General features: G+C 46.2%; 2 protein-coding genes across 3 annotated transcripts in view; one reads left to right on the top strand and one right to left on the bottom strand.

Moving 5' to 3' along the window:
- The first annotated feature begins 2,029 nt into the window (after positions 1–2,029).
- ICMT (isoprenylcysteine carboxyl methyltransferase) lies at positions 2,030–14,837 on the top strand. Of its 2 annotated transcripts, none has more exons than XM_060201342.1 (5): positions 2,030–2,341; positions 3,490–3,578; positions 4,896–5,065; positions 5,833–5,994; positions 11,422–14,837. In XM_060201342.1, exons 1-5 carry the CDS (start codon positions 2,147–2,149, stop codon positions 11,547–11,549), a joined length of 744 nt encoding a protein of 247 aa, XP_060057325.1. In that variant the 5' UTR covers positions 2,030–2,146; the 3' UTR covers positions 11,550–14,837. The 2 variants fall into 2 exon arrangements, with proteins under 2 accessions (XP_060057325.1, XP_007532821.1); XM_007532759.3 differs by having other exon boundaries at positions 2,034–2,341; positions 5,833–6,050.
- The window catches only part of RNF207 (ring finger protein 207), a 29,446-nt gene continuing 23,813 nt past the window's right edge, over positions 12,819–18,451 (bottom strand). The window contains 1 exon segment of the mRNA XM_060201025.1: positions 12,819–12,902. Within this exon segment, the coding sequence (XP_060057008.1) occupies positions 12,819–12,902 (84 nt within the window).

Raw genomic sequence — 18,451 nt, 5'->3', positions numbered from 1 at the left:
TCAGGATATCTTCCATGCAGCCTTCTTAACCCTCCAGCATCCTTCTAGCACAGGCCTCTCCTTAGGGTCCCTCTCTTTTATTTCCTCCTTGTTTAGTTCTTAACTCACTTCCACCCCCTTCCCACACTGTAGTTTATGATACTCTCTTATTTACTAGTCTTTCTCCTCCATCAGTGTTCTGTGAGCTCTCCAAGATGGCATGTTAACTCTTTTTGCAAAGTAAGGAACAATTTATCATTATAAAAGTCATATATGTTGCTTGCAGAAATAGAAAAATTATGAAATCATAAAGAATGAAAGCTGCCCAGTTTTCTGCCACCAAAAGATAACAACTCTTGAATAACCCCTGACTCATACAGATTTTGTTTTTCCCCCAAGAAAATGAGAGTCACACTATTATATAAAATGTTTTTTGGGGAGTCGGGCGGTAGTGCAGTGGGTTAAGTGCAGGTGGCGCAAAGCGCAAGGACCAGCATAAGGATCCTGGTTCGAGCCCCCAGCTCCCCACCTGCAGGGGAGTCACTTCAAAAGTGGTGAAGCAGGTCTGCAGGTGTCTCTTTCTCTCCCCCTCTGTCTTCCCCTCCCCTCTCCACTTCTCTTTGTCCTATCCAACAATGACAACATCAACAACAACAACTACTACAAAATAAATAAATAAATATTTTTAAAAGGAAGCTTCAGTGCCTCTATCTCAAACAAAACCATCTTATTTTGTTTTTTTAATATTTATTTATTTATTCCCTTTTGTTGCCCTTGTTTTATTGTTGTAGTATTATTGTTGTTATTGATGTCATCGTTGTTATCTCTCCTGCAGGTGGGTAGCCAGGGACTCAAACCCATATCGAAGCGCAAGGACTGGCATAAGAATCCTGGTTCGAGCCCCCAGCTCCCCCCACCTGTATGGGGATCACTTCACGAGCAGTGCAGCAGGTCTGCAGGGGTCTATCTTTCTCTCCCCCTCTCTGTCTTCCCCTCCTCTCTTGATTTCTCTCTGTCCTATCCAACTACAACGACATCAATAACTACAACAATAAAACAACAAGGGCAACAAAAGAGAAAGTAAGTATTTTTAAAAAGTTTAAAAAATGGTTATGCAAAAGACTATCATGCCTGAGGCTCTGAGTTTCCAGGTTCAATTCCCAGTACACCATCAACCAGAGCTAAGCAGTGCTCTGGTCTATTTCTGTCATTAAAATAAACAAACAAGGGAGTCGGGCGGTAGTGCAGCGGGTTAAGTGCAGGTGGTGCGAAGCGCAAGGATCCCGGTTCGAGCCCCCGGGCCCCCACCTGCAGGTGAGTCGCTTCACAAGGGGTGAAGCAGGTCTGCAGGTGTCTTTCTCTCCCTCTCTGTCTTCCCCTCTTCTCTCTCGATTTCTCTCTGTCCTATCCAACAACGACGACATCAATAACAACAATAATAACTACAACAATAAAACAAGGGCAACAAAAGGAAATAAATAAATAAAATGAAAATAAAAAATAAAAGGAAAAAATCAAGAGGGATGGCAAGACAGCTCGCCTGGATAGTGTGCTGAACCAGGTTCGAGCCCGGTCCCCACCGTGTTAGAAAAAGCTTCAGTGTTGTGATCTGTCTCTGTCTGAAACAGTTGGTCTGGAGCGGTGAAGTTCTGGCAAAGGGGAAAAAAAAAAAGGTAGGGTAGCCTGCTGCACAGATACCACCAGCTGCTGAATTTTGGGTCTGTGTCCGCGACCTCTGGCCACTTAGAGGCGTCGGGGAGCCAAGTGCCCGCAGACCAGCGGGGTGCGGCGAGTGGGCTGCGGCTGGAGCCCCCACAGGGGTCAGCTTCGGGGGCTACTGCTGCCCGCTGAGGCGGGGGTTGCTCCCAATTTCACAGGCTTCTTCGGCTGATTCTTGAGTTGTTGAGGTACCGCACGACTTCTCTGGCCCGCCAGCACAACCTGGGTCAAGCTGTCCCTCAGGACTGCCCCAAGGGGCGGGGCGCTCCCGCCAAATTCGGGTCCCCGCCCCGCAGCGCGGCCTTCTCGCGATAACAGTCGGGCGGCGCGTACTCAGGGCAGAGCCAGTCTCTGCCGGCGTTGGCTGCACAGTGCGCAGGCGTGTCGGGCGGGTTTCCCCGGGCTACAGCCGGCGCCGCCGCGGCCACCTCGTCCGCGGCCCAGCGCCATGGCGGGCTGCGTGGCGCGGGCACCGCGGGGCTCCGAGGCGCGCCTCAGCCTTGCCACCTTCCTGCTGGGCGCCTCGGTGCTCGCGCTGCCGCTGCTCACACGCGCCGGCCTGCAGGGCCGCACCGGGTTAGCGCTGTACGTGGCCGGGCTCAACGCGCTGCTGCTGCTGCTCTACCGGCCGCCGCGCTACCAGGTGCTGCTGGCCGGGGCCCAGACCGGACTGGGGTCGGGCTCCGGGCTGAGGCGCGGACTTGGCGGGGCGGGCGGGCGGGCAGCGCGCGGGGTTACAGGCCCTGCGGCCGTGGACAGAGTTGGGAACCGACTGGGGGTAGGCGGGGACCGGGGTCGGCTCGAGGGGACACCTGTCTCTGGGGTCGGAATCGGAGGTGGGACCCTTGCGGGGCAGCTTCCCCGGGCGTGTTCATCAGCCGCGAGTCGCAGTGAGCTGCGGGGCTCCACCTGGCGGGCCGGGGGCGCGGCCGCTCTAGGCGGCACAGTGGGTGTGAGGGTGCAGCTGGTGCAGTTGAGCAGCTGCAGCAGCTGCGCGTGGGGTGGGGAGTGAGCGAGCCCACGATCTTTTATGTAACTTAAGGTGTGGAGACCCAGTTGTTGCCAAGCTTGAGGTCAAAGGGCCCGCACTTACCTGAAGGGGACCTGGCAGAGCTTTAGGATACCCTGACCAGAGAACCCGGCCAGTGACCTGGGCATATGCAGTTTCCCCACAGCCCTGAGTAAGGACAGCAGTAATGCCGTAATGGCAGCTCAAACTTATACAGCTCATTCTCCTACATGGGTAATCAGTCCTCACAGCTGTCCTGAAATGTAGGTCCTCCTATGTTGATGGAGAAGCCTAGCTCTAGAGAGGTTAAAGAACTTAGTGAAGGTGACACGGCCAGAAGAGAGTGGGCTTTGAACTTGAATCCAGGATGTGAGGGCCATCTGTCTGTGACATCTGTCACCTCATTGATCGCCATGGTTGATTCGGCTGGCCCGCTAGGCGGGTGTCCCCTTCCTCCCTCAGGCCTTCCCTAATAGATCTTGACCAGTTTTCGGTGGAGCTCCCCTGCTAGAACCTCCAAACAAGTTCTCAAGAACTTGAATCCAAACAGCTCTGCTTAACTCCACCAACCCCACCCCCCCGCAGGTTTATGATGATGTGGGGGGTCTGAACCTGGGACTTAAGGAACTCAGGCATGAAAGTTTTGCATAACCATTATACTATCTCCCACCACCCCTGCTTCACCTCTTAAGGCAGCTTCTGTGCCTGTTGGTGGCCTGCTTAGATGGGATGGGTGTTCTAAAAACAGCCAGGTGACTGAGCCTCTTTTGGGTCCCTTTCAGATAGCCATCCGAGCTTGTTTCCTTGGCTTTGTGTTTGGATGTGGCATGCTGCTAAGTTTTAGCCAGTCTTCTTGGAATCACTTTGGCTGGTAAGGAGTACCCTGGGGATAATGAATTTGAGATGAGGGTGGCTGGGTTAGAGGGTCATGGTGGTGTTTTCTCATTCATGTCTCATCTCCCCCAAAGGTTGTGCAGGACTAGTAGAAGTGAGAGCTTTTTCCCCCACTTGAGAGTTCTACCTCTAGCACCTGGAAAACTTGTATCCATTGGTTGCCTTTGATACAGGCAGAAACAGTCCCAGGTGTTCTCATACGTGCCATCATCTATAGCTGCAGTGACACTTAGTAGTGTAACCAGTCTTTTCCAGTAGAAGAGATGAGGGGAGGCCCTCCCTAATGGAAAGAGACAAGACTGACTTGTCTTCACAATCCTTTTCCATTGCTAATTTCTGTTAGGTCACAGCTAGTGTACACACACCACCACCACCACCACCACCACCACCACCACCACCACCACCACCACCACCACCACCACCAGTGTAGGATTTTTTTCCCTACACTATGCTTTCATTCCTTTGACCTTTCCAGTCTCTGACCTGGATATGAGCCCCTGGCTTAAAGCTAAAAGCTTTATCTCTTATTATCAGTGCTCTGAGCCATCTAATCCTTCTTTGCTAGAAATATTTGTTTGAATTTTTTTGTAGTTAACACATACCACTGCTTTACTTGCTCACAACCCTCCATATTTTGCTATGTGGTATCCCTCTCATTGAAAGATCAACAGGTCAGGGGCCAGGCGGTGGTGCACCTGGTTAAACACACATATTCCAGTACATAAGTACCTAGGTTCAAGCCCCTGGTCTCCACCTGCAAGGAGAAAGCTTCAGGAGAGATGAAGCAGGACTGCAGAAGTCTTTGTTTCTTCTCTCCTCTATCGCCCCCTCTCGTCTCAATTTCTCTTTGACTATTCAATAATAAATAATATATATAACCAACAGGTTCACATCCTATGGTTGCTTGCTAATATGTGTCCATTGTTTTTGCCTGACTTTAAAACTAGTTCCCTTTAAAACGTCCTCTTTCAGACTGGCAAGATAGCTGCCTTGGAATGAGTTTCCTCTTGGTACCCAGGTTTGAGCTGACCCCCACCACACTGGGGGAAGCTTCATTGTTACAGTCTCTCTCTCTGTCTCTCTCTTTCTAACTTTCTGTATCTGAAAAAAAGGGTTAATGACAACAACAACAACAACAACAACAACAAAGCTTCAACTTCCTGCAAACCTGATCTAGTAATGCTGCATAGGAATGCCTGATGTCCACTGTCAGTTCAGTGACAGTATATGGCCAACTTAATGCCCTTGTCCCAACTCCCAACTCACTTCTTTTTTTCTATTTGTTTTCAAATAGGTATATGTGCTCCCTGTCATTATTCCACTATTCTGAATACTTAGTTACGGCAGTCAATAATCCCAAAAGCCTATCCCTGGATTCCTTTCTCCTAAACCACAGTCTGGAGTATACAGTGGCTGCTCTTTCTTCTTGGATAGAGTTCACACTTGAAAATATCTTTTGGCCAGGTCAGTGTGTCCTGTTTCTCCCCAGGAGGGGAAAGGGATGGCTTCTATGGGGACCTGTGGATAGACAAGGGTTTACATCTCAGGTCTAATCTTCCCCAGTGATTTACCCAGACTTCTATCATCACTAAGCTCTTTACAAAGGACATACTTCCCTTGCGAACTCCACTCTCAGATTTTGAATAGAGGTCTTGTTGACCTTTTGATATAAGCCTGTATAACAGTGCACCATATAATATCAAGTTCTACTCTGATAGCTACAATCTTAATTTTACAATCAGAGATTTTGGACATGTTTATTTTCCATGACATGATAAATTGCATGTGAAGATTTTATTAGCAACAGTCTCTCTGTCTGGAACCTATTTTCTAGTTGAACTATCCATAGTAGGTTAAATGAATTTGGTTCCAAGGATCCAGTAGAGTGCCAGGACAGAAAACCCTGAGTCCTCTGTTGCATTTAGCTATCCTTGTCACCAAAGGAAAAAAGTCAGGAGCATGTGACCTGAGAGCCCATCAGCTTTAGGAGGGTTCTCAGCCATGACACACTCATTGGGATATTGGCACTTTAAATGGATGAATAACACAACTTAGGGGGGATGTGTTTGGCCTATAATTAAATTTTAATGTGATAATGGATGCTAATTGCCTACCCACATGCTTCCTAGCATGTCCTTATCTGTGGGAAAATAGGTCAGTTTTAAGCATCCAAAGAAAGAACTCTTGTCCAGTTTCTCACTTCCATTTGTCACTTAATGTCTGTCCTGCAGAACTGAAGCAGATCACCTGGCTCAGTGCCACAGGGCTGCTGATGGTGGTCTTTGGAGAATGTCTGAGGAAAGCAGCGATGTTTACAGCTGGCTCCAATTTCAACCATGTGGTGCAGAATGAAAAATCAGAAACCCATACTCTGGTGACAAGTGGAGTGTATGGTTGGTTTCGGCACCCTTCTTATGTTGGGTGGTTTTACTGGAGTATTGGAACCCAGGTATTATATCAGATATGCCACTGGCTTCTTTCATTTCTTTATTTAAATGTGAAATTGATATTTATTTTTATCAGAGCACTGCTCTGCTCTGGCTTGTGGTGGTGCAGGGGATTGAACCTGGGACTTTGAAGTCTCAGGCATGCACAAGAGTCTCTTTGCATAACTATTGTGCTATCTCCCCCCCACACATTTTTTTCTCTTTTATGTTTTCCCCTTTTGTTGCCCTTGTTGCTTATCATCGTAGTTAATTGTTGTTGTTATTGCTGCTGTTGTTGTTGGGTAGGACAGAGAAATTGAGAGAGTAGGGGAAGATGGGGAGAGAAAGACAGATACCTGCAGACCGCAGACCTGCTTCTCCGCCTGTGAAGTGACCCCCCCTGCAGGTGGGGAGCCGAGGGCTTTTTTTTTTTTTAATTTATTTTTTAGAGAGATGCAGAGAGAGAGAGAGACATACACAGAGAGAAACACTAGAGCACTGCTCAGCTCTGGCGTATGGGTGGTGCAGAGGATTGAACCTGGGACTTTAGAGCCTCAGGCATGAGAGTCTGGTTGCATAACTATTATGCTGTCTCCCCGGCCCAGGAGCCGGGGGCTTGAACCTGATGCCAGTCTGTGAGCTTCGAGCTTCGCGCCATGTGTGCTTATCCCACTGCGCCACCGCCCAGCTCCATGTTACTGTTTTTTAAAGATTTATTTGGGGGGTCGGGTGGGTTAAGCACGCATGGTGCAAGGTGCAAGGACTGATGTAAGGATCCCGGTTTGAATCCCGGGCTCCCCACCTGCAGGGGTGTCGCTTTACAGGTCTGCAGGTGTCTGTCCTTCTCTCCCCCTCCCTTCCCCATTTCTCTTGATTTCTCTCTGTCCTATCCAACAACAACGACAGCAGTAACAACAAGGGTAACAGAAGGTGAAAAAATGGTCTCCAGGAGCAGTGGATTTGTAGTGCAGGCACCAAGCCCCAGCAATAACTCTGGAGGCAAAAAAAAAAAAAATTGACTTAAAAAAAAAGCAGAGGGAGTCAGGTGGTGCAGGTGGTGCAAAGTGCAAGGATCGGCATAAGGATCCCAGTTCGAGCCCCCGGCTCCCCACATGCATGGGCGGGGGGTCACTTCACAAGCGGTGCAGGAGGTTTGCAGGTGTCTATCTTTCTCTCTCCCTGTCTTCCCCCCTCTCCATTTCTCTCTGTCCTATCTAACAACAACGACATCAATAACAACAACAATAAAAAACAAGGGCAACAAAAAGGAAAATAAATGTAAAACTTTTAAAAATTAAAAAAAGAAAGACACCTGCATCACTGCTTTACCACTTATGAAGCTTTCCCCCAACAGGTGGGAGCCAGGGTCCTAAGCTTGGATCCTTGTGCATTGTTTAACTTATAGAGTACATGCTTAAGACCGCCTATGAAGTGACTCCCCTGCAGGTGGGGAGCTGGGGGCTCGAACCGGGATCCTTACACCAGTCCTTGCGCTTTGTGGCACGTGTGCTTAACCTGCTGTGCTACCACCCGGCACCCTTTTCTTTTTAAAGATGTGTTTATTTTATTAACATGAGAGAGAAAAGCAGAGCATCATTCTGGTACATGTGATACCAGGAATCAAAGTTACTATTTCATGGTTCCAAGTTCAGTGTTTATTCACAGTACCACTTTTTGAATATGTTGACTAGAGCATGTGGAGAGAGACTTTTAAAAAATTCATTACCTCTTTTGGGGAGTTGAGGTCAGGCATCCACAGGCAATGCTTGTCCCATCTGTGTGCTGACCCCCAATGGTGCTATAGGAGAAGGTAACCACACAGGAGTCATTTGAGGTTTGCATTTCAGAAACTTAAAATTCTTGATGATCATAGTTTGATCACAGGAACAATCTAGTTGTTATTGAATCATGTGGATTTGTCATAAATGCTGACTATATACCTGGTTTCCTGAGGACCAAAGGGATTTTCATGCCCTTTGATCAGAGACCTTGTTATACTGACCCAGCACACATGCATGTGTAAAATCAGAACAAGTGGGGTCAGGCGGTAGCGCAGTGGACATGGTGTGAAGCACAAGGACTGGTGAAAGGATCCTGGTTTGAACCCCCAGCTCCTCACCTGCAGGGGAGTCGCTTCACAGGTGGTGAAGCAGATCTGCAGGTGTCATTATCTTTCCTCCTGTCTTCCCCTCCTCTCTCCATTTCTCTGTCCTATCCAACAACGATGATATCAATAACAACAACAATAACGGTAAGTACAACAATGAAACAACAAGGGCAACAAAGAGGGGGAAGCAAATTAAAAAAATCAGAGCAGGTCTTGGAACAATGCTTAACCCTCACTGTATTTAAAAAAAAAATTGGATTTTTTTTTTTTTTTTTTTGCTTCTAGGGTTATTGCTGGGGCTCAGTGCCTGCACCACAAATCCACTGCTCCTAGAAGCCATTTTTGCCATTTTTCCCATTTTCTTGCCCTCATTGTTATTCTTATTGTTGCCATTTATGTTGTTAGATAGGACAGAGAGAAATTGAGAGAGGAGGGGAAGATAGACACCTGCAGACCTGCTTCACCGCCTGTGAAGCGACACCCCTGCAGGTGGGGAGCCGGGAGCTCGAACCGGGATCCCTATCCCTGGTTCTTGCTGGTCAAACCGGTTTTTGTGCTTTGTGCCACGTGCGCTTAACCCGTTGTGCTACCGCCCGACCCCCTCTTTTTTTTTTTAAATTTAACTTTAGTACTTTTCAAATATTTTTTATTTGTTATTGGATAGAGACAGAAATTGACAGGGACAGGGGAGATAGAGAAGGAGAGAGCACTGCTTGACCACTTGTAAAGCTTTCTCCCTGAAGGTGGGGACTAGGAGCTTGAACCTGGGTTCTTGTGCACTTAGCCAGGTGTGCCACCACCTGGCCCCCAGATTTTTTTTTAAATTTTATTTATTAGTGAGAAAAATAGGAGAAGAAAAAGAAAGAACCAGACATCACTGTGGTATATATATACTGCTGGGGATTGAAGTCGGGACCTCTGCTCAAGAGTCCAATGCTTTATCTACTATATCAGCTCCCAGACAACCACAACAGTTGGTTTTCTATCTTCTTATCTGTAATACTTTATGGTGTAGTGAAATGACACTGTGGTTCAGTGTTGGCTTATGGTCTACAAAAATCCTGCAGTGGGCCGTGCTGAAACTCCACATGCATCTAGACTGGCTCTTCCCTGTCAGTCCTGGCTCTGATGCTATCTGGTTGAGCTCTCTTCCCCCTCACAAGTTCATATAAGGACCACAGGCTATTGCAGAGGTTTGCTGAGGATCAAATGGCTCACTGACAGTGAAAGGGCTGTTTGTTCTAGAACACAGTGGGTACATTCTGAACACCAGTTAAGAGTTCAAAGTTAAGGGCACGAGGCCTGGAAAGTAGCACAAAAGCACTGGATTTGCAAGCTTGAGGTCCTATATTCAGTCTCGGGTATCACATAGTTAAAGTGATGATCTAGGTCCCATCTTTCTCCCCCCCCATCACTGATAAGTATATATACTTATTAAAGTTATATTTTACAAAAAAGTCAAGGATGTGTGCTTGGGTCTCTCAGTGGAGGTCATCTTTGTGGGAGGTTAAAGTAGGCAGTAGGTTAATAGGTCCCCCAGACAGTGTGGGATGCTACCTGATTGCTGACTGATGCTATGAGCCTGGAAGGATCATTTTGAGATGGAATGGCGGAGAAGATTTTCTGAAAGATGGGACACCTTATGGTGGGAGGCAAGAAGCAGGTAGAGTGTATTCAGTTGAAAAAGGGGGTGAGGGGGTCTGGCGATAGTGCAACGGGTGCAGGTGGCGCAAAGCGCAAGGACTGGTGTAAAGATCCCGGTTCGAGCCCCTGGCTCCCGACCTGCAGGGGAATCGCTTCACAAGCGGTGAAGCAGGTCTGCAGGTGTCTATCTTTCTTTCCCCCTTTCTGTCTTCCCCTCCTCTCTCCATTTTCTCTGTGTCCTATCCAACAATGATGACATCAGTAACAACAATAATAACTACAACAGTAAAACAACAAGGGCAACAAAAGGGAATAAATAAATATTAAAAAGTAAAGAAAAAGGGGCTGAAGAGGTGGGCCCAGGTAAGGATTTTCTGCACTGGAAAGCCAGGCTAGGGAGGCAGGGTTAGTTCATAGAGCCTTCAGAGCAAGGAGTGATTTGATCAGAGGTGGTTTAGTAGCAAGAAATAATTTGAGGGACCAGGCAGTGGTACACCTGGTTAAGTGTACACATCACAGTGCACGAAGACCTGGGTTCAGTCCCGCAGTCGCCACCTGCAGGGAGAAAGCTTCATGAATGGTGAAGTAGTGCTATAGGTATCCCTCTCTCTCCCCCTTCCCTCTCAATTTCTCTCTGTCCTAGCAAATTAAATAAAGTTAAAAAAAAGCTTGATGAAAGGTAACATTTGTTTGAGTAGCAGCTAGGGCTTCAGGGTGAGGGATTTTGTAGGTCAGAGGAAAGGCACTGGACTCTGGTTGGGAAGGAGGGCATTAGGGTGAGATGAGGATAGAGAGCCCTTTGAGAAGGCAGTGTGCACTGAATGGGGATCCACTAGGGAGTGGAAAAAGTTAATCTTCACCTGCTCTGAGTATTGAAATCAGAGAGAAGCAGATGAGCCAGTGAGAGAACCAGAGCTTCATTGACATATGCAGTGTTGGGGATCAAACTCAGGACCCCGTGCTTGCAAGTCCTAAGCTCTGTTGCTTTGCTATCTCCCCAATTGCTGAGCTTTCCTTTTGTTTCTTCTTCTTTTCTTTTAAAGATTTGATTTATTTATGAGAAAGAGAGAGAAAGAACCAGACATTACTCTGGAACATGTGCTGCCGGGGATTGAACTCAGGACCTCATGCTTGAGAGTCTAGTGCCTTAGCCATTGCGCCACCTCCCGAACCACCCTTTTGATTCTTCTAATGTGGTATCTTTCACATTAGAGGACTGACAGGACCAACAAAATAGCTTGATTGGATAGTGTGCTGCTTTGCCATGCAAGTTGAAGCGCACCCACTACTGCACTGAAGGAAGCTTTGCTGGTTTCTCTTTTTTTTGAAAAAGTTGACCCAGAGCAGTGCAGGTTGGTGACAAATTAAAAGAGAGGAACAACAAGGAAGAGGAAACTGGACTCCAGTAGTGAGTGTTAGTTCTAATGTGAAAGTAACAGTGTGATCAGTTCACAGGACCCTGCCTCTCAGACACACTCATAGTATTCATATAAGTACCGTGCGCTAACCCATTGCGCCACTGGAGCCCCCTCATAGTATTCAGGAGAGTCTCCTTGGGCAGGAAGTCTCGTGTGTATAGAGAGAAGCATATGTGATTGATGTTCCTGACCCTGCTCAACTTCATGTTCCATGTTCCTTGCCAGGTGATGCTGTGCAACCCCATCTGTGGTGTGTGCTATGCACTGACTGTGTGGCGCTTCTTCCGAGATCGAACCGAGGAGGAGGAAATCTCATTAATTCACTTTTTTGGAGAGGAGTACCTGGAGTATAAGAAACGGGTGCCCACAGGCCTGCCTTTCATAAAGGGGGTCAAGGTGGAACTATGACAGGCCAGAGGTGGGCTAGACCAGACTGAGGAGCCTTCCTCTCCAAGAAACCCAGGACAGAACCACCTTCAGCTGGTCACTCTGAGGAATGGATTTTCTTAGTCATTTTATAATAATGTCAACAATTACTCTTGGAATATCACTTAAGACCGAATGGTCAGAAGGCCTCAGGACCAAAGGACTGGCCCCATTGTCCCTCACCACTCCCCAGAACAAATTATTCTTGGGCCAGATCAAGGTAGGACATTGATAAAAGATGGACAAGGAGCAAATAACAGCAATATTCAGCAGTGCCCCTCCAGAGTGCCCTGGGGAGACTGCTAGTCCTGCACCATCTCTCACGAGCCAGTGTGTTTGGGTCTTAACCTTGACTCCTGGGAGAGGTGGACTCGCTCTTCGCTCTGAGTAAAGCTCCACAGTAAGAAGGGGGCATGTGGGAAACAGTGCTACAAGGGTGAGAAATACATTCAAGTTCTTAATTTACTGAAAAACACAGCACAGCTTTAACCTCTTTATTTCTATCTTAAGTGCATGAGCATCTATACACTATTTTAAAGGCAACTCCTTATAAGACACTTTGGCTCTTATTATCATTAATCATATTTACATACCTTTTTTAATTTTTTTTTTTTATAAATAGCAGTATCAATTCAAAGGGACTCACTTGGAATTTATAAACCCCAGCTTTTATCTGACAGGAAGCTTAAGCACCTCAAGATGATTTAACAAAATGACTTTGTGTTACCAGAGCACCCCAAGTCAGGGAGGCCAGAGACCCCTTTTTCCTAGCATCTTGACTCCTATCCTTCCCCCAGAAAGGGGCTGTTATCAATGACAGGCATGTCACAGATGTGTCATTTTTCCTTTGTCCCAAGAAATGCTTATAAACATCTACTCAGTGAAAGACACCATTAAGCACTGAGAAATACTGCTGTCCATGAATTTGAGATTTTATTCTTACTCTACCACTGCTTATATATTTTTTGTATGTTTGAATTTAAGCCAATTAATTAATTGCTATGTTCTGTTCTCAAAAACTCCATCTTCCCTAATGCCACTTTGAACTATCTTTTCCAAAGGAATATGAGCATTTCCAGCTATAAAATTCCAGTAAGTAGACTCATAAAAGTCTTGAGTAGAGCAAATAATCCCAACTGAGATTTAGTCAATATTTTTGTTTTTTCAAGCTTGAAAAGAGTGACTGGCATTCTGAGTCAAACATAAAACCTAGGAGCCTTGTTCATTCCTTGAGTAGACAGGAACTTGGTCTCGGTGTGAAAGCCTTCAGTGCAGTTATGCTGCATCAATAACGATGTGAGGATATGAATGCAGCACGGCTCTGTGGCACCACCACATCATGCTACGCCACCCCACATGGCTTTCCAGGAGCCACTTACCTTTCTGTGCCTAGACCTCCCCCATCTATGGAATGGGGTAATACCATCTACCTCACAGGGGTGTTGTGAAGACTTAGAAGAAAAATGTCAAATGCGTTTTAATTCTTAAATGAGAGAGATGACATAAATGAAGTCCACACTGTCTAAGAACTACACAACGGACAGATGTCTGGCTAATGGGCACCAGACACTGGAAATATGTATTTAAAAGCATTTCACAACTCAGAAATACTAATTTCTAGATTCTATGGCTGAGTTAAATTTTTTTTTAAGTATACCAAAGAGGTTTATGGGTTCTCTGATGAATGGTGTGACATTTGGTAGTGTGAGAACTGGACCCATGGACATCAGACTCTGACCCCCAGCTCCTCGGGTATGAACTTCCCCTCATGGGGCATCCATAAACACTTGCTCAGTCTGAAAATGGGAGCTGAGCTGGTCTTAAACTTGTTCTCCAAGCCACAATTACCAAGATTAATCTTACTCCACTGAGTAGAACTGCAAAGGGGAGATGGGCATTGCTGGGGGCTGGCAGCCAGTCCTAGATCTTAAAGGACAAGGACTGTTTTGCTGCTTCTAAGCAAAAGCTCAGGATTGGACTCAGCTTCATCCTTGCAGGATGAGTTGACTTTTAACAGATGGATGCTCATGCTTACCCCCTGGCTTTCTGGATGGTACAGCTAACAATAATGGCATTTCGTGTCCTCTACTTCACCTGCCAGAAGTTAGAAAGGCAGAACCTGGCCTTAGTGTTTAGCAGTGGGATGCTGCAGTCAACACACCTGTGACTTGATGCTGTGTTCTGTGCTGTGCTCAAAAAGAACAGTTCCACGGAGAGGGTAAGCAAACATTCCCACCCTAAGTTGTAAACCTTAGGGTGGAGATCAGCAATTACTTAGGGATAAGAGATAAACTACTTTAAGGGGATGATTTGTAAAGTGATTGACTTCTAATACTGAGACCTTCAGATTATTTTTAACTTTATAAATTTAGTAATGACAGCATACATGACAGCAAATCAGGTTAATGAGGTACAGGTTTCTTGGGTATTCCCTAAAGCTTTTTGGGTAAAATCTACATCACCAGTTCCCTCAAATTAAGAAACTATCAAGAAATTTCATTTCCCTTTGCAGGTTGTAAAGTGGAGATTCTTAAGTGGAAAAACAGATACTTTACAGAATAAGGCCATTTTGAAGCAGCAAAAAATGAAATATTTTGACAAGTTAGTAGGGTGGTCCTGGCAGAAAGCTAAAGGCAGCCATGGGTCCCAGCACCTTTCACTAGTCTGACCTGCTTCTTGAACTAAAGAGCAAACTATATTAATCCCTTCCATTTATGTAACACTCTGGGTGACTGATGACTTGATGGGGAAAATAATCAAAAACCAGTGCATTGTATTAATAGATTAGGGCCCATAGGATCCTGGTTACAGTTCATGTTGATAGTAATTCCCTCTGTAACCAATGGGACAGTCAGCCACTGTCCCTTCTACGCACTTTCCTACTGCCTTAGCTAGTTGTGCCACTGTCTTGCTTCTATAGTGACTTGGCAAGGTTAAGCCACCTCAACTTCAGTTCTGGTGGGAGAGACCTGCTCCCTGGGCCCTGCCAGCTCATCACCCTGTCCTGGGCTGAGCAGCCTGGCATCAGGAATGGTCCCAAGTGCTTGCTTTCAAGGAAGCTGTCCCATAAGTGAGGAGAGTAACTTAATGGAGTAATTATTCTACTCTTTTTACATGCAGAAATGTTTATTTAAATATTTTAAATAGGATTTTCTTTGACAGATACTAATTATTCTTTCCAGTTCTTAAATAAAACTATACTTGATTTCACTATGCACACTAGTGTGATTGTGTGGAATATAGAAACTCGAGGATCATGCCGCTTCCAGCTCAGAACTGTCAAACCCACCACATCTAATTGTACTATGCCCACTCACTTCAGCACTTTTGCACCAACTTGTAAGATGAATCCCTCTTACCTGTTAGGCCACCTGTGTGGTTCTTTGGAATGGGCATGGCAGTGCTCTGAAACAGGCCAGGGGTGCTGCGTATTCAGCCATGTGGCTGATGAGTGAATGAACTGACACAGGTCTGCCTGGTGCATAGAATCCATTTGCTGTTTGAATCACTGCATCAAGTTAAATTTTACTGAAAATTAACTATCATTTTGCTTTCAAAAAACTTTCTTTTTTGGTAGTTGTTATGGGGCTTCACTGCTCCAGGCTGATTTTCAGATAAAGAGGGAAAGACACCACATACTGAAGTTTCCTTCTCTCAGTGCAGTGAAGGCCATGCTTAGACCTGGGTTGTACACTTAGTAATGCAGGTCCCCTCCCAGGTGAGCGATCCTGCTGGATCCCAATTTTTATTTATTTTCCCCAATTTATTGGGTTAATGGTTTACAATACAACTGTTGACTGATTTTTTTTAATGGGATGTTGGGGTGTAACCCAGGGCTTTGAGCTTGTTTAGTATAACTGAGTAGTCTCCCCACCCCTTTTTTTTTTTTTTTTGCCTCCAGAGTTATTGATGGGGCTGGGTGCCTGCCCTGCTCCTAGAGGCTATCTTTTCCCTTTTGTTGCCTTTGTTGTGTATCATTGTTGTTAATGCTGTTGGATAGGACAGAGAGAAATCAAGAGAGGACAGGAAGACAAAGGGGGGAGAGAAAGATAGACACGTGCAGACCTGCTTCACCACTTCTGAAGTGACCCCCCTGCAGGCGGGGAGCCAGGAGCTCGAACCGGGATCCTTAGGCTAGTCTTAACCTGTTGCACTATCACCCGGCCCCCAACTCCCCATTTTTTTCTCCAGGGTTATTACTGGGGTTTAGTGCCAGCACTACAAATCTACATCCTGGCAACCATTTTTTTCCTCTTTTTTTTTTTTTTAATTTGATAAGACAAAGACATTGAGGGGGTTGGGGCAGACTGTAGTGCAGGGCGTTAAGCAAACATGGTGCGAAACTGGAGGACCAGCGTAAGGATCTGGGTTCGAGCCCCTGGCTCCTCACCTGCAGAGGGGTCGCTTCACAAGCGGTGAAGCATGTCTGCGGGTGTCTTTCTCTCCTCTGTCTTCTCCTTTCTCCATTTCCCTCTGTCCTATCGGGCAACAATGACATTGATAACAATAACCACAACAATGATAAAAACAAGGTCAACAAAAAGGGAAACATTGAATGAAAACATTAATTCCCCAATAAAGAAATAAATTTTTTAAAAAGGGAAATAAAATATTTTAAACAAAAAGAAAGAAAAAAAGTTGAGAGGGGAGTTCAATCCCCAGCCCCACCATAAGCCAGAGCTGAGCAGTGCTCTGATCTTTCTCACTGTATCTCATTAAAAATAAAATATCTTTGAAAAAAAGGGGCTAGGCAGTGGTGCACCTGGTTAAGCACACACATTACAGTTCAAGCCCCTGGTCCCCACCTACTTCACAAGTAGTGAAGCAGGGCTACAGATGTCTCTCTCCCTATTTTTATTTACCAGAGCACTGTTCAGCTCTGGTTTATGGTAGTGCAGTGGATTAAACCTAGGACTTTGGAGCCTCAGGCATGAGAGTCTCTTTGCATAACCATTATGCTATCTACCCTCCGCCCTTCTCTCTATCTCCTCCTCCCCTCTCAGTTTCTGTCTGTATCCAATAATAAATAATTTTTTAAAAATAATTGAGGGGAGATAAAGATAGACCCATAGATCTGCTTCACCATTTGTTAAGTGTCCCGCTGCAGTTGAAGAATGGGGGCTTGAACCTGGGTCTCTGAGCATAGTGCTGTGTGTCCTTAACCAGGTGTGCCACCACCCAAACGCCACCCCTTTTTTTGAGAGCAAGGACAAACCCTTAGTGCCATCAGTGATGGTGCCTATGGTGTGTAACTCAGATCCACAGCCTCACACATGGGGAAGTATGTGCTATTTCCTCCCCTCAACTTTTTTTTTTTTTTTTAAACCAGAGCACTGCTTGGCTCTGGCTTAGGGTGGTGCCTGGGATTAAACCTGGGACCTTGGAATCTCAGGCATGAAAGCCTTTTGGGGGGTTGAAGAGGTAGCATAGTGGTTATACAAGGCATTGCTTTTTTTCCTTTTAAATATTTAAATTGGATAGAGACGGAAAGAGACCACTTGCAGCACTGCTCGAAATCCAGTCCTTTGCACATTGCAGTGTGTGCTCAACCAGGTGTGCCACCACTGTGCCCCTTATCTTGTTTACTTTTTTTCCAGACCACTGCACCCCTTGTTTTTTTGTTTGTTTTTTCCAGAGTACTATTCAGCTCTGGCTTATGGTGGTGTTGGGATTGAAGCTGGGACCCCTGAGCCTCAGGCATGACAATATTTTTATGTAACCATTGTGCTATATTCCCAGCCCTGTTTATTTATTTATTTTTTATTTTTACTTGATTAAATACATACCGTTGGGTGAGGGTAGATAGCATAATGGTTATGCAAACAGACACTCATGTCTGAGGCTCCAAAGTCCCAGGTTTAATCCCCTGCACCACCATAAATCAGAGATGAACAGTGCTCTGGTAAAAAAAAAAAAGAAAGAAAAGAAAAAGCCATGTAGAAATGGAAAACTGACATGAGAGGAGAAGGCATGGTGACTGAAGCACTGGATCTAACAAGTGTAGAATCTTGACATCACATGTACCAGAGGGCATGGGTTCAAGGCCCTGGCCCCCACCTGCAGCCTCACAAATAAGTAGGAAAGCAGTACTGCAGGTCTCTCCCTCTAATTTATGGGATAGAGACAAAAATCGAGAAGGCAGGGGGTTGGGCAGTAGCACAGTGGGTTAAGCGCAGGTGGCGCAAAGTGCAAGGACAGGCATAAGAATCCCGGTTCGAGCCCCCGGCTGAAGTCCCCGGCTGCAGTCCCCAGCTGCCCACCTACAGGGGAGTCGCTTCACAAGCGGTGAAGCAGGTCTGCAGATGTCTTTCTCTCCCCCTCTCTGTCTTTCCCTCCTCTCTCCATTTCTCTCTGTCTTATCCAACAACAAACGACATCAACAACAACAATAATAACCACAACAAGACTACAACAACAAGGGCAACAAAGGGAGGGGGGATTGCCTCCAGAAGCAGTGGATTCATGGTGCAGGCACTGAGCCCCAGCATAACCCTGGAGGCAGAAAAAAATCGAGAAGGCAGGGGGAGACAGAGAAGAGAGAGACCTGCAGCACTGCTCCACTGCTTATAAAGCTGCCCCCTGTGGTCCGGGAGGTGGCACAGTGGATAAAGCATTGGACTCCCAAGCATGAGATCCTGAGTTCAATCCCTGGCAGCACATGGACCAGAATGATGTGTCTGGTTATTTCTCTCCTGTCTTTCTCATTAATAATTAAAAAAAAAAAGCTTCCCCCTGCAGAAGGGGACTAAAGGCTTGAACCTTGGTCCTTGTGCATTGTAATTTATGCTAAACCTGGCCCCTTCTCTCTGCCTCTCCCCTTTCTCTGTCT

Source organism: Erinaceus europaeus, chromosome 11 (assembly GCF_950295315.1).
Source record: "Erinaceus europaeus chromosome 11, mEriEur2.1, whole genome shotgun sequence".
Taxonomy (NCBI): Eukaryota; Metazoa; Chordata; class Mammalia; order Eulipotyphla; family Erinaceidae; genus Erinaceus; species Erinaceus europaeus.
This window is presented reverse-complemented; position numbering and strand designations above follow the sequence as displayed.